The sequence below is a fragment of the Eptatretus burgeri genome, chromosome 1 (genome assembly GCF_056783735.1).
Source record: "Eptatretus burgeri isolate ZD-2024b chromosome 1, Ebu_testis_v1, whole genome shotgun sequence".
Classification (NCBI taxonomy): Eukaryota; Metazoa; Chordata; class Myxini; order Myxiniformes; family Myxinidae; genus Eptatretus; species Eptatretus burgeri.
The window spans coordinates 7,666,234-7,681,656 of record NC_140961.1 but is presented as its reverse complement, the minus strand read 5'-3'; the positions used below and the strand labels follow the sequence as shown (position 1 = coordinate 7,681,656).

Sequence of the window (15,423 nt, the reverse complement as noted above, 5' to 3'; positions counted from 1 at the left end):
AAATTGCTAAAGTCAGGCTTTATCGCTCGTTAAAGTTGGCTGACTCTGTTGCGATGGAAAAACTGGGAAGAAATGGAGAACATCTTGCAAGCATTTTCTCAGGCAGAAAATCTACTGAGACAGAGGCAAGTTATGAGGATGGTAAAACTACTGGAAGGATACTCGGTAGAACGCACATCTCCGCAAAGATGATTAGTTTACATTTGTTTTATATCCCACTGATAGGCCAGATCTGGATTCGGACCTGAACTAAAGTGTAATCAGCTTGTTCTTGTCAAGTAACCAACTCATCCACCAGGTTTCGTCCGAAGCCGTTCACAACTTTTTGAGATATCTTGTTCACAAACAAATAAACAAGCAAACAGACAGACAGACAGAGAGACAGACAGACAGAGACAGGCAGAGGACAGACAGGGGTGAAAAACATAACCTCCATCCATCTTCGGCGGGCAAAGGTAAGGAATTTAAGGCCTCGGATGAAGACAACAAAGGTTTTAGCCTCACTCAACAGGAATGAAAAGAAAAGAGAGATTCATTGAGGATGAGATGTGGAAAATAAATGAGGAAGCAGCAGCAATCAGGCACATTATGCTGGGACCAACTGATATAAAACTGCCTTGGGTTGATATATCGGAAGAAGAAGCAGACCAGAATTTTGTGGGGTTTTTTTTTTTACATTTAATTGCGTTTCTATGGCAACAGTGGACCTTTCCTCGTGGAAAGGGAAAGCCTTCATTTGGTTGGCCTGTTAGTGTTCCCATATGAACCTGTGGCTCATGATGTAGATTCGTTCTGGTTCAAATTCCATATAGCACAAGTTGTTGATCATCCACTAATGTCCTTATAACTCATGCCAGAATATCCCAATGTCGACTAATGTGCAATTCAAGTACGTGCTCCACAATGAGCCTCAGACGAATGTAAAAATAAAATTATATCGGGGAAGAATACGCAATTTGTCAAAGCAAGGCGATTTTATCGTACCATCGAGCGTACGGTAATGAACCAAGGAAGCACCTGTTTGCATCCAAAGAAGATTTGTTTTGCGAGGGAAGATGAAAAACCTGGACAGAGACAACATCGAGGAGCGAACAGGTGGACGGTACAAGCGGATAGGGATTTCAGGATGGATTTTCCATCAGACAGTAACTACCAATCTGCAACCTGATCTGCTAATAACATCTAAATCATAACAAATGATCATCTTGGCTGAGTTACCTGCACCATGGGAAGGTGGGAGGATGGGATGCAGCCCATGAAAGAAAATTCCGACATCATGAGTCTCCATGTGCAGAATGTGAACGGCACGGATGGTCTTATCTGCAGAGCTGAATGCAGTCGTGAAGAGTCGTTGTCACATGCTTATAACGTACGTCTGTCTTTTATGGAGGGTTTTTTAAAAGAACGTTTTAACGAGATGGCAGGAACCTTTACCAGGGCATCAGGTTGGGTTTGGGGGAAAGAGAAACTACGATGGTTAATGGGTTTTGCTTCCACAATACATCTTTGTGACACGCTACCTAGTGATGAGGTTCAGCAGGCTGTGTTTGTGGTTTAATGGAGTTGAAGGAGCTGCAACACAAGTCACACTCACGCACACACTGGGATGCACGAGACGACCACAGACTTGATTTTCACACAAACACGGCGATGCTGAACATGGGGAGCACTCTGGGTACCAGCAAGGTCCTCCCGATTACATTGCTTTTCTCTCTGCACTCAGCATCCTTAAAATTCCGAGCGACAAGCAAGGAAGCAGCACATTCCGTTGTTTTAAATTTTTGACATGAACTCAGCCGAGAAGCTTTGAGCCGCTGATCCTCCAGACTCAGAGCAGACGCTCGAACCATTAGGCCACCGAGTCTGATGTGATTATGATTTTAATAATTATTTTATCTGCTTTCTTGTCACCTCCAGCAATCACTACATCATTGGTATTTCATGATGATGATGATGATTATTATCATATAAAATCAGGACCTTTTTTTGTAATCATTCTTTTTCTTCTTCCTTAACGGCCACAATTATTCCCACTTTCTTTTGGGGTTGGCCGTGGGAAGGTTGGCTCAAGTCTTTCATGAACCGGCTGGATAGGGCAGGAATTTGTAATTTGTTCATGGTGCTGGCGATAGCTCACCTACTCTTTGCAAATGACACCGTGGGATCTTTAACGTCCACCAACTAATTCCGTCAGATGGGACACCAGTTTGTCGTCCATCCGAGGGACGGCACACACATCGATGGATCACCCTGCCTGTGAAACACCGAGATGACAGTTTGTAGCTGTGTTGGAATTCGAACCCAGGCAAGACAGCTTTGAGGGGAATGTGCTTTTTTTGTAATCATTGTTGTTACCTGCTGCACCGAAGGTGGATGCAGGTTATGTTTTCACCCCTGTCTGTCAGTCTGGATGTCAAAATATCTCAAAAAATTATGGACAGGATTCGGACGAAACTTGGTGGACGAGTTGGTTAGGTGACAAGAACAAGCCGATTACATTTTAGCTCAGGTAAGAATCCAGATCCGGCCTCTCAAGTGGGATACAAAACAAACTAATCGGCCTGGTGGAGGGCATGTGCTCTACCGAGTGCCCTTCGAGTTTGATGATTCTTTCATTCAGCACGATGCATTTCCAATTACAAGATTTGGTTCACTGTCATTCATTTGTAAAATAAAACAAGATATTTAAGTTAATATCAAATAATATTTACTCTAATTATTTGCTCCTCCATCCTTGGCGACACAGACATAATTGCTTCCTGCTAAGCCATCATGTGACTTCCATCTTCTGTCAAACTGCCGTGTGCGTGCGTGCGTGCGTGCGTGCGTGCGTGCACGGTCATTATATCCAAATACGTGTTTCAGAAAGTGGAACAGAGCCCTTCCAGGTCTCAAAGTATCCACCTCCATGTGTGTGTATAAGTTGGTGTTGTTGGCTGCTATCTTCACAAGTGGGTGGTTTCAGGATGCCGGCAGTGTGTGCATGGTGGAACGTGCTTAATTAACGTCGCCAATTTCTCAAGACTTCTCATGCTAAACATACACACTTGGGTTCCTGACTTAGTGGCACCAGAACGCCATCTGCATTGAATCTTGAGGATGAGTGCACAGCCAATTCAGAAAAAAATTGCTTTGACGTCTTCATCGTTTGTAAACGTAATGCCATCCAGCTATCTCTCGAGTTGGCCAAATAATAGTGTGTATATATTTTTATATATATATATATATATATATATATATATATATTTATTTTTATTTTTTTTAAATATATGACATTGAATAAATGTGGTTGCGCTGAACCATTGTTCAGAAGAAGAGGCTCAGCCAACAAGCAATGAGGACTAAAGTCGATTCTACCAATTCGAAACAACAAAGGAAAAGGGAAGTTGGTCTCAGTTCTGAGGAGTAAATATCGTTTATCAGTTGTTCAAGGTGGGCCAGTGAGGAGCATGGCAGGTCGTGGGGGACATGGTGGATCATGAGGGTATCTCTATTGTATCCATTTTCATCTCTATTGTGGAACAAACCATGGTTCTCTCATTTCATATTCCATCTCAACACGTCTCAGAACTCAGATCCCAGATCCCAGATCACAGATTCAACATCCATAGACATCCTGTGTTCATTTGTCAATTACCTCTCAACATCCTTGTCCGACTCGCAATGTATGTACAAGCTTCTTCATGAGCCTGACATCACTGTCGAGACAAATCCAAAAGCCTGCTCTGAACAGGCATTCACTGTGAGTGAGACGAGTGAAGAAATGGCCTTCGAGCAAAGAGACTGCTGATTGGAGGAAAGTAATTTGGTGGGGGTTGCGATTGTTTTTTGAATGGCAGCGATTGTAATTTACAACTGGACAGTTCAGAGAACACCTTACCCCACGTAGTGTTCAGATACATATACACATTCATGGGGGACACGCGCCACAGCGCTTCGCTGCGTCCACTTTCCGCCGGTGTCCGTCTGGCCATCCGTCTGCAGTCCGTCTGGCCATCCCCCAAAACAGATGCCTGACCCATCCCCATCTCTTAGGGATAGGTCATTCCAGGCACCCACCCCAAGGGAACGCCTCAGGTTAACCGAAGTAGAGTGCCGCCGTCTGGTGGACCAACCTCCTCGGGAAGGTAACCAACTACAGGAGGACATCCGCAGACGCAGTTGGAGTGTTCAAATATAAAATTCAATTTAATTAAAATAAAGATTGTAAAAGTCGAATGTATATATAAGATTCCTGAATTTACCACTGTTTACCATCATTGACACAGTAGTTATTACATCACAAACTATCCTAACAAGATATATTCGTTTTTTTGTGCGTTTTGTTTGTGTCCTTTATGACGTCCTTAAAATCATCGAGTTTCCTGTTTGTTTGTCATGATTTTCAATTTTGTTTGACTGTCTGACAAGCAGAGTAAAACAATTATCTCACTCCTCTCCGCGCACCTGCGATCGGGACAAAGTCAAAGCCAAAGTAGTACAGGTTTGTTTTCCGATTGAATAAAGTTGATCCTCGATCATAAACTGACGTTTGTGGACGGACAGATGGATGAACACCAATTCCTTAACCCCGCTTTTCGCTTCATGTTCACGGGGGGGGGGGGGGTGGGGGGGGAATTTACAGCGTAAATCACACAATCCCTCTCGTCTCAGTCCATGTAGGTAATGTCACATCAAGATCGCACGAGGTATTGTCTCCTCCAATGATGGTGTGAAAAAACACGTTTTCTTCTCAACATAAGGTGAAGCTCAATGATGTCGCGACTTTTCAAAAAGAGATTTGAGTGAGAGTCACCCTTATATTTTGCAGAAGTGGGTGAGTTTCGATGATAGCAGAGAAGAGGTGTTTTTGACTCTGAAAACAAAATTCAGGGAAAACTTTTGCTCCCTCCCCCGCTCCCAGATACACTTAGAATTTCTCCGTTAACCGTGGAAGATGGGTTGCTTGCTAGTGTTCCCTAAACACCTGTGTTCCTTGCTCGTGATAAACCTAGGTTAAAATCTGCTTTTGTCCCTCGTCGATTAATGTCCTTGCAATTCATGCTCCTCAATAAGCCTTTATCGCCATCCATGAACCATACTCCGTACAGAGTGTTGGCGCTGCCAAAGCAGTCCCTTGGTAAGGACTTCTGGGCAGTCGCACAGAATGGAATTCGTAATTTGTTCATGGGATTTAGGCGATAACGAGCCGACGCTTCAGGAAATACACTGAGCGATCTTTAGTGTCCTCCAACGAGCTGGTAGATGGGTCCTCCAAATTAACATCTTGCCAATTGATGGGACACACGTCGATGGCTCATCCTGCATGTGAAACATCAGAGGGGGCTTTAAAACTAGGTTGAGGTTCGAACCCAGGAAGGGTCAAAGGGGTACGCATGTACCTCCAAGCAATCCCACCAACCTGTAAATGAGCCTTTGACCACTTGAAAAAAAAGAGATACATTCAAAAAGACCAAACGAGTGCGACGATTGTCCTTCATAAAGCGACAGTTTCTTCATTCCTCGAGATGAAAGAGTGAACCGTTGAATCAACGTCCAGATTTCCGGGATCCGATTGCAGTTTCAGCTCCATGAGGGGTTACCCTAACCAACATTGGCCAATGTTATTACGTCAACATCAATCGCGTGAAATTATGAGGTCTTCGAGCATTCTTAGAATGATGATGTGAGGGACGAGCGTGACCTTTCTTGAGAACAGGTACAGGTTTCATCGACAGATTGGAATTTTCACAGGAGCCAGAGACGCGCCTGCACTATCGACTGTAATTGCTTACACTGGTGGTTTTGTCTGAGCTTCTCATCGACCGGAATGGTCCATACTTCATACGAGCCAGGACGAGTGTTCGAGGACCGTCTGGTTTGGCTATGCTCAACATATTCAAATTATTTGAATTTTGTGTCATTTAAAACCATCCTGAAATCGATGCAGCATCCTTCCTCTGAGCAAACCCCCTTTTTCTCAGAAAGGAAGTAAAGATCCTTTGGGAGTTGACAGTTGTATTCCCACACCAGGGTGCCTTGCACCATCTTGACAGCAGCACTTTTCCTGAGTGGCAATTTTTTTTCAAAAAAACTGTAGAAATGTGATTCTTCTTCTAGAACCTTCATCATTATACATGGCTTGTTATTGTTGTTGATGGCAGTGGTGGTGGTGGTGGTGATGGTGGTGGTTACACATCACAAGCTTTGTAATTTGAAACTGGGCATCATTTTCTGTCAAAGCATAATGGAAGTACAATTAGCTTGTCAAAACAAAATTGGACTTTCAAACCAAACCCAGGAAGCCAGCGACGCCGGACTCAAGCTGGCTCGCTTGGTGTCAGTGGAGCTAGCAGGGTGTTTAGCCAGGTGTCAGTTCACCATTATTGGCTACTCAGGAAAGGTTAGGAAGCTGGAATAGTTCCATTCGAATCGTACAAGTTCACATCAACTGCCAGACCACACTGCAGGCGATTCCAATGGTTGCACGCACCAAAGATCATTGGAGATTCATCCTCAGAAAGCCAAAGAGAGGACAGGAGTGGCGTGCGAGAAACATCAACAGCGGGACCTCGTTTTCGTTCAGCACGGGGAGCCTGTGGGACCGCACGACGGTAATGAAGCTGAAATAAAGGAGCGCTGCAAGGAGGGGCCGCCCTGAAACGCGACAAGCAAGGAAAGCGGTCTATGTCACACGGACACTCGAGTCTGGAGGTCATTTGATTTAGTGATACGACTCGCTCAATATGCACACGATAGCTGCAACCCAACATTCAGGGATGTCTAAGAGCTCTAGTGTCCATGATATTACCTACAAACCGAGAGACAGGATGGCCTATTTGTGTTCCCATCTCAATCCAATGACCCATGATGTATATAGAACCCAGGTTTGAATTTCGTGTCCCATAAGTGTTTGTCCACTGTCCACTCTGAGGTCATGGTAATTCATCTCACAGTGCACCGTTGTCTCATGTCTTTGGCCTGTGTGTTGTGAACAAGCTCCTCCAAAAGCCCGAGATGAATTTTATTGTTTAAGAATGAAACCTGCATCGTGCGAACACTGAAGGATTCAAATGAAAGGCACAGTTCATCATCGTCACCAGTATTTTAATGCGTTTAAAAGTCAATTAAAAATTAGGACAATTTGTGCAACTTCAGCAAATTTAATAAAACCTGAAATTCGAACAAACTCATCACAAACCTCTTGTCCAAAATACCAGCGGCTCAAACCTGATGACTCACTCTTATTTTTGTTTGTTTTGTATACCTTGTTGAGGCTCGTATGAGAGTTAACACACAACGCACAGCAAAGGGGGCATGAGACAAGAGGCGTGGGAGAGGGAAGGACAAAGCAGTAGGGAACAGACATCAGGAGATCTGTGGAAGGGAGAGGGATGGGGCGAGGAACACGGGGAATACAAGATGGACATTACAGGGACTTTCAGGAAGGAAAGTAGAGAATTTGAAGGAGGTAGGATTGGGGTGGATTAACGGGGGAAGAAAAGATCTAGGTTTTGGATGGGGGAAGATAAGAGGTGGTGGTGAACAGCTATTTTGAAGACCTGGAGGGAAGAATGGGATTGAAGAGAGTGTGGGAGTTTCTTCCAAAGGTGGGGAAAAAAGAGGAATGAAAGAGTGAAGGTGAGCAGTGATTCGTCATTTTGGGAGTTTTAGCAGAAGGGGGTTGTTGGCGGAACTTGAGCGCCCTGAGGAAATATGGGGGGGGGGTGTGGGGGGTGGGGGGCAAGACCGGAGAGGAGACGGAATGAGAAACTTCTGTCCAAACCACCAGCGATTCAACCCTGATGACCCACTCATGTCCAAAATACGAGCAATTCAAACCTGATGACCCACTCATGTCCAAAACAGCAGCAATTCAAACCTGATGATCCCCTCATGTCCAAAATATGAGCAATTCAAACCTGATGACCCACTCATGTCCAAAACACCAACAATTCAAACGTTATGACCCCCTGATGTGCAAAACACCGACAATTCAAACCTGATTACCATCTCGTGTGCTGAGGTTCAAAATCTCATGATGTGAGGTGATGACCATGATTAACCAGTTAAAGCATCGGCTTTGAACGTGATGGCTGTGATTAACGAGTAAAAACACACACAATCCTAGGAACATCACAAATATACCATTGTACCCACATTGGTGAGATGGAGGAGGTGGTTTGTACCCACAATGGTGAGATGGAGGAGGTGGTTTGTACCCACAATGGTGAGATGTAGGAGGTGGTTTGCACCCACATTGGTGAGATGTAGGAGGTGGTTTGTACCCACAATGGTGAGATGTAGGAGGTGGTTTGGACCCACATTGGTGAGATGTTGGAGGTGGTTTGTCCATACATTGGTGAGATGTAGGAGGTGGTTTGTATCCACATTGGTGAGATGTCGGAGGTGGTTTGTACCCACATTGGTGAGATGTAGGAGATGGTTTGTACCCTCATTGGTGAGATGTAGGAGGTGGTTTGTACCCTCATTGGTGAGATGTAGGAGGTGGTTTGTACCCTCATTGGTGAGATGTAGGAGGTGGTTTGTTTACCACATTGGTGAGATGTAGGAGGTGGTTTGTATCCACATTGGTGAGATGTAGGAGGTGGTTTGTATCCACATTGGTGAGATGTTGGAGATGGTTTGTATCCACATTGGTGAGATGTAGGAGGTGGTTTGTACCCAGATTGGTGAGATGTAGGAGGTGGTTTGTATCCACATTGGTGAGATGTTGGAGATGGTTTGTATCCACATTGGTGAGATGTAGGAGGTGGTTTGTACCCAGATTGGTGAGATGTAGGAGATGGTTTGTATCCACATTGGTGAGATGTAGGAGGTGGTTTGTACCCAGATTGGTGAGATGTAGGAGATGGTTTGTAACCACATTGGTGAGATAGAGGAGGTGGTTTGTCCATACATTGGTGAGATGTAGGAGATGGTTTGTATCCACATTGGTGAGATGCAGGAGGTGGTTTGTACCCACATTGGTGAGATGTAGGAGATGGTTTGTACCCACATTGGTGAGATGTAGGAGATGGTTTGTACCCTCATTGGTGAGATGTAGGAGGTGGTTTGTATCCACATTGGTGAGATGTAGGAGGTGGTTTGTATCCACATTGGTGAGATGGAGGTGGTTTGTATCCACATTGGTGAGATGTTGGAGATGGTTTGTATCCACATTGGTGAGATGTAGAAGGTGGTTTGTACCCAGATTGGTGAGATGTAGGAGATGGTTTGTAACCACATTGGTGAGATGTAGGAGATGGTTTGTAACCACATTGGTGAGATAGAGGAGGTGGTTTGTCCATACATTGGTGAGATGTAGGAGATGGTTTGTATCCACATTGGTGAGATGCAGGAGGTGGTTTGTACCCACATTGGTGAGATGTAGGAGGTGGTTTGTACCCACATTGGTGAGATGTAGGAGATGGTTTGTACCCACATTGGTGAGATGTAGGAGATGGTTTGTACCCACATTGGTGAGATGTAGGAGATGGTTTGTACCCACATTGGTGAGATGTAGGAGATGGTTTGTATCCACATTGGTGAGATGTAGGAGGTGGTTTGTACCCAGATTGGTGAGATGTAGGAGGTGGTTTGTATCCACATTGGTGAGATGTTGGAGATGGTTTGTATCCACATTGGTGAGATGTAGGAGGTGGTTTGTACCCAGATTGGTGAGATGTAGGAGATGGTTTGTAACCACATTGGTGAGATAGAGGAGGTGGTTTGTCCATACATTGGTGAGATGTAGGAGATGGTTTGTATCCACATTGGTGAGATAGAGGAGGTGGTTTGTCCATACATTGGTGAGATGTAGGAGATGGTTTGTATCCACATTGGTGAGATGCAGGAGGTGGTTTGTACCCACATTGGTGAGATGTAGGAGATGGTTTGTACCCACATTGGTGAGATGTAGGAGATGGTTTGTACCCACATTGGTGAGATGTAGGAGGTGGTTTGTATGCACATTGGTGAGATGTAGGAGGTGGTTTGTACCCACATTGGTGAGATGTAGGAGATGGTTTGTCCATATATTGGTGAGATGTAGGAGATGGTTTGTACCCACATTGGTGAGATGTAGGAGATGGTTTGTCCATATATTGGTGAGATGTAGGAGGTGGTTACGTTTGTACAAAGGAAGGTGCTTTGGGAAGACTCTTACATTGTCTTCTCACAAGGTCAACATCGCGAATGTGAAATATATATAAATATATTTATATATCAAACATTTATTAATTAAAACACACACAAACACTATTTGAGACTCTTGATGCTGAGGAAGTTAAAGTTTTTCAAATCCATCTCATCTACGACGTCCGTCGCATATCAACATTGGTTTGTGTGTGCGGTATTTTGTCGGCGTCGTGTGTGTGTGTGTGTGTGTGTGTGTGTGTGTGTGTGTGTGTGTGTGTGTGTGTGTGTGTGTGTGTGTGTGTGTGTGTGTGTGTGTGTGTGTGTGTGTGTGTGTGTGTGTAAGATTCCCGTTGTTCGGAGCACATGACGCGGAAGGAGAGTAAGTGGTGATGTGGGGGGACACGGTGGACCGGTGGGGGGACACGGTGGACCCCATGGGTGACCTGAGTCAGTGTGCGGGGCACCAAAGACTCCGCACTCTCCTTGCACGCACTCACTCACCCGAACCAGACGGAGAAGTTTTGTTGTTGTTATTATGATTATTATTGTTGTTGTTCGAAATGCAAAGAACGAATCGGAGGGATTCCCCCCCCCCCTGGTGGCGCCTTACCCGCAGAGAGCAAGCTGAAGGCGGCGGAGGAGATCAGGAGAAGCGCATGAGTAGCCGGTCCAGGGCTGCTCGGGGCTCCGCGGACCATGGCAGCGGCTCGGCGGCCACGGACATCACCCGGAGCCGGCGGATCGACGCGCTCGCCTCGCCCGGCTCGATGACGGGGTCTCGGGGAGAAACGATCGGCGAGCCGTCTCCGGCTCGGCCTTTTCTCGTCCTCTTGTCCCCTCACACCCTTTTCCCGCGCTCCGCGCTCGTCGGACTCTCGCGCGCTCGTGCCCGCTCGACTGGTCGCGCGACCGGAGTAAATCAGAGCGCGGAGTGGAGGGGGGCGGGGCTTGGGGGAGAGAGACAACCCCCTGCGCCCCTCTCCCGCCCTCTGTTGGTCCCACTCGCTACTTTGCGTCTCTTGTGCTGTGCCGGCCGGAGTGGCGCTGAGCCGTGTCCGGCCCGGATATTGCAAACAGACGTCGCGATCCCGACGGCCCTTTAGCACTGGGGGTCTGTCCATCTGTCCCTCTTTCTGAGAGCAGTCGGGGGTGAGGAGGGCTGTCTGGGGGGGGGGGGGTCTCTGTCTCTGTCTCTGTCTGTGTCTCTGTCTGTGTCTCTGTCTCTGTCTGTGTCTCTGTCTGTGTCTGTGTCTGTGTCTGTGTCTCTGTCTGTGTCTCTGTCTGTGTCTCTGTCTGTGTCTCTGTCTGTGTCTCTGTCTGTGTCTCTGTCTGTGTCTCTGTCTGTGTCTCTGTCTGTGTCTCTGTCTGTGTCTCTGTCTGTGTCTCTGTCTGTGTCTCTGTCTGTGTCTCTGTCTGTGTCTCTGTCTGTGTCTCTGTCTGTGTCTCTGTCTGTGTCTCTGTCTGTGTCTCTGTCTGTGTCTCTGTCTGTGTCTCTGTCTGTGTCTCTGTCTGTGTCTCTGTCTGTGTCTCTGTCTGTGTCTCTGTCTGTGTCTCTGTCTGTGTCTCTGTCTGTGTCTCTGTCTGTGTCTCTGTCTGTGTCTCTGTCTGTGTCTCTGTCTGTGTCTCTGTCTGTGTCTCTGTCTGTGTCTCTGTCTGTGTCTCTGTCTGTGTCTCTGTCTGTGTCTCTGTCTGTGTCTCTGTCTGTGTCTCTGTCTGTGTCTCTGTCTGTGTCTCTGTCTGTGTCTCTGTCTGTGTCTCTGTCTGTGTCTCTGTCTGTGTCTCTGTCTGTGTCTCTGTCTGTGTCTCTGTCTGTGTCTCTGTCTGTGTCTCTGTCTGTGTCTCTGTCTGTGTCTCTGTCTGTGTCTCTGTCTGTGTCTCTGTCTGTGTCTCTGTCTGTGTCTCTGTCTGTGTCTCTGTCTGTGTCTCTGTCTGTGTCTCTGTCTGTGTCTCTGTCTGTGTCTCTGTCTGTGTCTCTGTCTGTGTCTCTGTCTGTGTCTCTGTCTGTGTCTCTGTCTGTGTCTCTGTCTGTGTCTCTGTCTGTGTCTCTGTCTGTGTCTCTGTCTGTGTCTCTGTCTGTGTCTCTGTCTGTGTCTCTGTCTGTGTCTCTGTCTGTGTCTCTGTCTGTGTCTCTGTCTGTGTCTCTGTCTGTGTCTCTGTCTGTGTCTCTGTCTGTGTCTCTGTCTGTGTCTCTGTCTGTGTCTCTGTCTGTGTCTCTGTCTGTGTCTCTGTCTGTGTCTCTGTCTGTGTCTCTGTCTGTGTCTCTGTCTGTGTCTCTGTCTGTGTCTCTGTCTGTGTCTCTGTCTGTGTCTCTGTCTGTGTCTCTGTCTGTGTCTCTGTCTGTGTCTCTGTCTGTGTCTCTGTCTGTGTCTCTGTCTGTGTCTCTGTCTGTGTCTCTGTCTGTGTCTCTGTCTGTGTCTCTGTCTGTGTCTCTGTCTGTGTCTCTGTCTGTGTCTCTGTCTGTGTCTCTGTCTGTGTCTCTGTCTGTGTCTCTGTCTGTGTCTCTGTCTGTGTCTCTGTCTGTGTCTCTGTCTGTGTCTCTGTCTGTGTCTCTGTCTGTGTCTCTGTCTCTGTCTCTGTCTCTGTCTCTGTCTCTGTCTCTGTCTCTCTCTCTCTCTCTGAGAACAAGACGCGCAGCTGGGGCTGCCTATCGCCAAATCGAGACCCGTAGCACCAGGAAAAGGAGCCTAATGAGTGTGTGTCTGTGTGTGATCCCCGAGACCCTTCCGGTCATTATTCCCCGTCCATCCCTTTCTTTGTCACTCCCTCCTCGCCCTTGCGTGCAGTCGGCGCTTTGGTGACTCGAAGCATTTCCCGCGCTCTTTTAATTAATCACAGATCGCTCGAGAGCGTGAGAATGTGTGGACTGGACCAGAACAACCAGACTAACCCTAACGCGCTATGTTTTCGTGTGTGTGTGTGTGTGTGTGTGTGTGTGTGTGTGTGTGTGTGTGTGTGTGTGTGTGTGTGTGTGTGTGTGTGTGTGTGTGTGTGTGTGTGTGTGTGTGTGTGTGTGTGTGTGTGTGTGTGTGTGTGTGTGTGTGTGTGTGTGTGTGTGTGTGTGTGTGTGTGTGTGTGTGTGTGTGTGTGTGTGTGAGAACCCACTACATGGGATAACCTTGCAAGATTCCCTCTGCCCTCACATTATAAAACGAACGAGATCGGAATTCGAGTTTTATTTTTCCCTCCAAATCATGGACATCCACCTTGCAGATGGACACACATCACAAGGGGACACGCACCACACCGCAAGGGTACATGCACCGCACCACAAGGGTACACATACCGCAAGGATACATTCACTGCAATTGGACACGAACCGCACCACAAGGGTACACACACCGCAAGGGTACACGCACCTCACCGCAAGGGTACACGCACCACACCACAAGGGTACACGCACCACACCGCAAGGGTACACGCACCTCACCGCAAGGGTACACGCACCACACCGCAAGGGTACATACATCGCACCACAAGGGTACACGCACCTCACCGCAAGGGTACACGCACATCACCGCAAGGGTACACGCACCTCACCGCAAGGGTACACGCACCTCACCGCAAGGGTACACGCACCACACCGCAAGGGTACATACATCGCACCGCAAGGGTACACGCACCACACTGCAAGGGTACATGCACCGCACCACAAGGGTATGCACATCGCAAGGGTACACACATCGCAAGAGTACATGCAGCATACTGCAAGGGTACATGCACTGCACTGCACTGCAAGGGTACACACATCGCAAGGGTACACGCACCGCACCACAAGGGTACACACATTGCAAGGGTACATGCACCATACCGCAAGGGTATACACATAGCAAGGGTACATGCACTGCACCACAAGGGTACACGCACTGCACAAGGGTACACACATCACAAGGGTACACGCACCGCACCACAAGGGTACACACATCGCCAGGGTACACACATCACAAGGGTACATGCGCTGCACCGCAAGGGTAACACATCGCAAGGGTACATGCACTGCATCACAAGGGAACACACATCGCAAGGGTACACACACCGCAAGGGAACACACATCACAAGGGTACATGCACTGCATCACAAGGGAACACACATCGCAAGGGTACACACACCGCAAGGGAACACACATCACAAGGGTACATGCGCTGCATCACAAGGGAACACACAGCACAAGGGAACACACAGCACAAGGGAACACACACCACAAGGGAACATGCACTGCATCACAAGGGAACACACACCGCAAGGGAACACATATCACAAGGGTACATGCACTGCATCACAAGGGAACACACATCGCAAGGGTACACACACCGCAAGGGAAACACATCGCAAGGGTACATGCACTGCATCACAAGGGAACACACATCGCAAGGGTACATGCACTGCATCACAAGGGAACACACACCGCAAGGGAACACATATCACAAGGGTACATGCACTGCATCACAAGGGAACACACATCGCAAGGGTACACACACCGCAAGGGAAACACACCACAAGGGAACATGCACTGCATCACAAGGGAACACACATCGCAAGGGAACACACAGCACAAGGGAACACACAGCACAAGGGAACACACATCACAAGGGAACACACACCACAAGGGAACACACACCACAAGGGAACACACACCACAAGGGAACATGCACTGCATCACAAGGGAACACACATCACAAGGGTATGTGCACCACACCACACCACAAGGGTACACGCACCACACCACATTTTGCTGGTGATCATAACAAGGCAGATTCCCCGGGGTGTTCGTACCTGTTGGCCGATTGACACACCCCGCGCTCGGATCCACCAGCAAGGTCACGTGCGCAGATGTAAACAAACACCATGACGGTCTTGTGTTCGCACCTCAAGACCCGCGAACAGCGAGCGTGTGTAGGTGAGTCCATCAACATGATTAGTCATGCCTCCAGCAGTTCTCCCAGACCCCGCGATTCCCCCCAAGGTGGGATTAATCTCCACGGCAGCACCGCCGCCACTCTCCGCCATCAATCAGCCTGAGACACGTCCACTCAACGAAACCGCTCGAAGCCTCCTGATGGCGCCTCCACGTCCTGACACAGAGAGGGTCTTCATGAGAAGGTGTCGATCTCCGTCCTGGAAGATCGGCGTGGTCCATGTCCAGTGTGGTCGCACACAGGCTATGTGGAGTCAAGGGTATGAACCCGTTTGAATCACCCCTCCCAGGTGGTCAACCCAGTAGTTTTGGTCGTTGGACACCATTGAGGAGACCGTTTGTCGATGGAGGATGTGAGGAAATGGTGTTTTCACAACTTTTGACCCATGACC

At 47.7% G+C, this 15,423-nt stretch overlaps 1 protein-coding gene across 5 annotated transcripts in view; it reads right to left on the bottom strand.

The window, feature by feature from the left end:
- Positions 1-11,166, bottom strand: part of LOC147033820 (disintegrin and metalloproteinase domain-containing protein 12-like) — an 868,480-nt gene extending 857,314 nt beyond the window's left edge. For 2 of the 5 annotated variants that reach the window (XM_085871429.1, XM_085871449.1), the window contains exon 1: positions 10,730-11,166. Coding sequence is in view for 3 of the 5 variants with exons in the window: in XM_085871421.1 (XP_085727547.1) it covers positions 10,730-10,817 (88 nt within the window). In the remaining 2 variants the exon portion in view is untranslated. The remainder of the gene's footprint in view (positions 1-10,729) is intronic. The other 3 variants (XM_085871421.1, XM_085871402.1, XM_085871411.1) reach the window with 3 other exon arrangements.
- Between the last annotated feature and the right edge of the window lie 4,257 nt (positions 11,167-15,423).